At 51.4% G+C, this 4753-nt stretch overlaps 1 protein-coding gene across 1 annotated transcript in view; it reads left to right on the top strand.

Moving 5' to 3' along the window:
* Positions 1–3266: 3266 nt before the first annotated feature.
* ENH_00009200 (hypothetical protein) overlaps positions 3267–4753 on the top strand; it is a gene marked incomplete at both ends in the record, with an annotated part of 2311 nt that continues 824 nt past the window's right edge. Inside the window, 2 exons of the mRNA XM_013584154.1 lie at positions 3267–3351; positions 3618–3681. Coding sequence (XP_013439608.1) covers positions 3267–3351; positions 3618–3681 — 149 coding nt within the window. The remainder of the gene's footprint in view (positions 3352–3617; positions 3682–4753) is intronic.

Here is a 4753-nt window from a genome sequence, read left to right on the forward strand (position 1 = left end):
TTTCGCGTTTGCTGCGCACTAACTGCAGCAGCAGCAGCAGCAGCAGCAGCAAAGAGTGGCAAGTGTGGGGCCCGAGAAGCTGCTGCGGGGCCCCCGAGCTGCCCCGAAATTCACAAGGGGATTTGGCTAAGAGAAGAGCCCCTGAGGCTCCGCTGGGGGCCAGCGAGCTGCTGCAGCGCAGCAGCAGGGAAGTGTGGGGCGGCGCTGCTGCTGCTGCTGCAGCACATATTTCAGAAGACAGCCGCGGGGGCCGTTTGTGGGGCCGGGAGGACGCGAGGAAGCGCCGCAGCTCCCCGCAGAGGAGCAGCAGCAGCTCCTGCTGCTGCTGCTGCGCGCAGCAGCCACAGCAGCAGCAGCAACGAAGGCAGGGGCCCCAGCGAGAGGCAAAGAGCTGCGTCAGTGGAGGAATTGGAAAAGCAAAAAGTGCGCAAAAAGAGCCGCCAGAGAACGCAGCAGCAGCAGCAGCAGCAGCAGCCGCAGTGGATGGGGCTCCGCCGGGGCGGTGCTGCGCTGCAGCGCCTTCAGGGCGAAGTTCGCAGAAGACTTTGGCCGATTTGGAGGTTTTAAATGCAATTTTTGGGAATTATTTCAACAAAAAAAGCAAAAATAACCCGCGAAAGCCACGCAGGAGGCCGGATCGCCGGAGATTCCCCCTGTGGGTGCCTCCGTCGCACTGGGAGAGGCTGTTGGCGGACAAGCGGACACCCGGCCTTTGCAGAGGGCTTTGTCTTCTGGAAAGCGGCGATTTTCTGGAGTTTCCCTTTGCAAAATCAAAAGAATATCGAGTGCGAAATGCTCTAAAGGCTGCGCAATTAAGTGCATGCGCCCCGGCGAGGTGTCCTGCGGCGAACCGCCGCAGTCGCGCTGCACTCCGCAGCCAGTCCGCCCGAACTGCTGCCGCTTCAGCTCCCAATTGCACTTCTTTGCGTTAATTTCTCCTGAAATTCCTTTAAAAGAAGCTGATTAACACCGGCAGAAGCCAGCAGGAGCCGCAGCAACGCGCGCTCGAGTGCCGTTCCGCCGCCGCTGCTGCTGCAGAACAGAACCCGTACTAGTTTGAAACGCCTTCTGGCCACGATCAACTGCACTCTTCACTCCCCTGTCTTCTTTTGTTTCTTCTAATGTGAAAAGGTGCCATGAAAGACGTTTTGCTGCACTTGTTCTGTTGCGAAACCTCGAGTTTCTCCGTAGAGTGATCTAGCGGCCCGGGCTCGCTTGGCCGGGGGCACCCGGAGTTGCTGCTTGTGGCGCCAATTCCCGCAATAAGAAATGCAGAAATATAAAACAAAGAAATGCAAATCAGTTTCTCCAGGTTACACCGTGAGCTTCCACCAAAAGGGTCACTGCCGCGGCAGCCGCTGCTTCTGAATCCACCCTAGGGTGTACAGTGACTGCTGCGGGCGAGTGACCTGGCGGCGTCTTCTAACTTTGTTGAATTCATTTATTTTATTTTATTTATTTTCTAAACTTTGTTTCTTTCGCTCGCGCCGCTTCACAAACGCCGCCGTTCAACTCGGGGCCGCAAACTGTGCAAGTTCGAATCTTGCACGAACAGCAGAAACATGAATGAGAGGAATCTGCACTTTCTGCTGCCTGAGAAGCTTCCGAAAGAAACTGACACGAAATTCACTTCAAAGGCTTCTCAAAAGTCCCACAAAAGTCGAAAACTCTGCGCAGCAGCAGCTTCATTCCTTGAAACTCGCTGCAGCAGCAGCAGCAGCAGCTTCATTGCTTGCAGTCCGCAGCAGCTTTCCGCGCTGCTGCAAGCCCCAGCTGCGCTTTCTGGAGAAGTTTTTGCTGCTTTTTGCATGCATCTTTGCAAATGTTTTTTATTTATTTAAATAACATGTTAAAGCAGCTTTTCGGGATGCTCGGCTGCTACAAGTTGCAGATCTGTTTGCTGCTGCTTTCTGTCTTGGCGGGCCGCGCGGAAAGCGCCAGTGTTGGAAACGCCGCAGGTAAACTTCATTTTAATTTTTTATTTTTTTAAATTCATTATTTCCTTTTCAGGAGATGTGCAGGGAGTCCTGGGGGAGTGGAGAGAAAAGCTGCAGCTGGTAATTCAACTTTTTGAATTTCGAATTTCTGAAACTGGTTTTGGAAACTTGAACGACACAGAAGTGCCCCCCGCGCTACAGCCTCCACATTGTGGATTCTTCGTGAGCAGCAGCAGCAGCAGCAGCAGCAGCAGCAGCAGCAGCAGCAGCAGCAGCAGCAGCAGCAGCAGCAGCAGCAGATTAAAACTTAATTTGAAATGTTTGTTCAAATGCTTTGCAGATTCGGCAATCCGCTGCTGGCCGGCGAAACCATTTACAAGAGCGGGCGCGACGCGCCCCACGCGAAACTGGTGCTGCAGCAGCACTGCGAGAGTTTGAACTTCTGCGAAGTATTCGAATTAATTTATTTTGTTATATTTTGCATTATAATTAATTTATTTTGTTTTCTTTTTATTTAAAAAACAAAAAACAAACTTTTCAGATTCTCGTCGACCCCCTCACCTTCGGAATTCTGAACTCCACGGGCCTCGCAGAGCCCAAACTCGCAGTCACTTTCGCCTGCTTGGAGGCGCTGCAGCAGCTGCCTGCTGCTGCAGGTCCGTGCGAGACTTAGAGAATTTCAAAAGACCTTTTGCTGCTTCTAATGCTGCTTTTTGCTGCTTTTGCTGCTTCTAATGCTGCTTTTTGCTGCTTTTGCTGCTTCCAATGCTGCTTTTTGCTGCTTTTGCTGCTTCTAACGCTGCTTTTTGCTGCTTCTGCTGCAGCAGACTCCTATTTGCTGCTTCTGCTGCAGCAGACTCGTTTGAGGCGAAGCCCGTGGCTCAGGGAGGCTGGAATGTGATGATTCGAAGTGGTAAATCTCAATTTGAAAACAAATTCAAAAAAGAAAAGATCTTCTGTTGCTGCAGCGCGGGAAAGAGCCGATGTTGCAGGGCTGCGCAGAGCCTACGTCCACCTCCTGGACATGCAAGTCTTCTTTGCATGCGATCTTCCCTCTTTGCATGCGATCTTATTAATTAATTAATTAATTAATTAATTAATTAATTAATTAATTAATTAATTCATTAATTAATTAATTAATTAATTGATTGATACTTTCGACCTGCAGCGACGCGGAGTGCGAAAACCCGCTGCAGACGAAACCTGAAATCCACACTTTGGAAGCCGCCGAAAACAGGCGAGGCTGCTGCATGCATGCAAAACCAAAAATGCATTCAGAGTCGAAAAGCTTCGCAATTGCGGAAATAAATGACTTTTGCACTTCTCCAGATGTTCAGAATTGGAGGAGTGCAGTTTCATAATTGCGCGGCCGCACCGAGTGGTTCTTTGCCAGTCACTGACATACAAGAACCCCGTGCGAGCTGCCGGCTGCCTCGTAGGCTGATCTTCTTCTTTTCGAGGGAAACAAAAGAAATTAACAAAAGAATTGAACAAAATGTTCTTCAGATTTACGTGAAAGCTTCCAAAGGTTCGAATTTGTGCACTGCAAAGCTCCCCTGCCGCTGCATCGCCGCCGCAGCTTTCGGCTCTGCCAGCCAGATGTTCACACTCCACCCCAGTGCGTCTGCCGCGAGTTTTGGATTTAAAAAAAGAAATAAAACTTTAAAAATGTTTCTGCAGACGTCCAGAGCATTTGCGAAAGAGATCAGCTCATGGGAGACTCCGGAAACGTGCGGAATGCAGAGTAGGAGCTCCGTTCAACTTTTCTGAAATTCAAGTTTTTGACTCCGCCGCAGAGAGGCTGCGGAGCAGTGCCTGGCAGTTGGCTGTGATTTCTTTGTAATGTCAACAATAAATATGTAAGTTTTAAAAAAGAAAACAAAAAAAAAAGAAAAAAAAGTCCTGAGTGCTGCTGCAGCATTCGGGGAGCTGCTTCGGACTTTCTGAACCACCTGTGGCTCTGCCGCGGCCGGCCCGTCTTCGTGAGCCTTCTCTTGCTGCAGCAGCAGCAGCAGCAGCAAAAGGCAATTAAATCCCTTTTAGATGCCTTTTGAGGGATTTGTTCTCGGCGAAAGACGCGGCGGAGCTAACCTCGCAAGTAAGCAGCAGCAGCAGCAGCAGCAGCAGCAGCAGCAGCAGCAGCAGCAGCAGCTGCAGCAGCTGCTGCTCTTCCACGCAACTCACACCGCGCTTCAGCTGTCCAAGCACATTCGCACAACGGCCCCATAGCGTCGTAGTGCGCGCGACGGCCTTAAGTGGCACAACTATAATTCTGCAAATAACTAGCAGCAGCAGCAGCAGCAGCAGCTGCTGCTGCTGCTGCAGCAGCAAAAGGCCCGGAGCTGCCTTTGCGCAGCAAAAGCTGCGCAATCTGCCCGCATTCGGGGCTCAGCTTTCTCTTCTTTAAGAAGGACTCTGAAAAAACATTTACTTGGCCTCTAAGTTTGAAGAAAGTCTAATAAAAAAGTTTAATTTAATTAATTTACTGCTGCTGCAGAAGCCATTTGCAGGCCAACAGAAAATCTACCAACAGAGGACTGAAGCCTTTCAGCCCTTGTGCAGAAGTTGCAGCTACAGGCGAGGCTGGCAGCAGCCCGCCTTGTCACATCAGCGATCTCCTAAGAATCTGCTAATTCGCTAAGTTGCTGCTGCTGCTGCTGCTGCTGTTGCTGCTGCTGCTGCTGCAGCCGCTGTGGAAGGACTGGCTCTGCTGCTGCGTGGCCAGCGTCTGCAGCGCCTCGTTGCTGGCAGCAGCAGCTGCTGCTCCGGCGCCCGCGGCAGCAGCAGCGCCGCCCTCCCCCTCCCCCTCCCCCTCC

This window comes from Eimeria necatrix, genomic scaffold (assembly GCF_000499385.1).
Source record: "Eimeria necatrix Houghton genomic scaffold, Enh_scaff1275, whole genome shotgun sequence".
Lineage (NCBI taxonomy): Eukaryota > Apicomplexa > Conoidasida > Eucoccidiorida > Eimeriidae > Eimeria > Eimeria necatrix.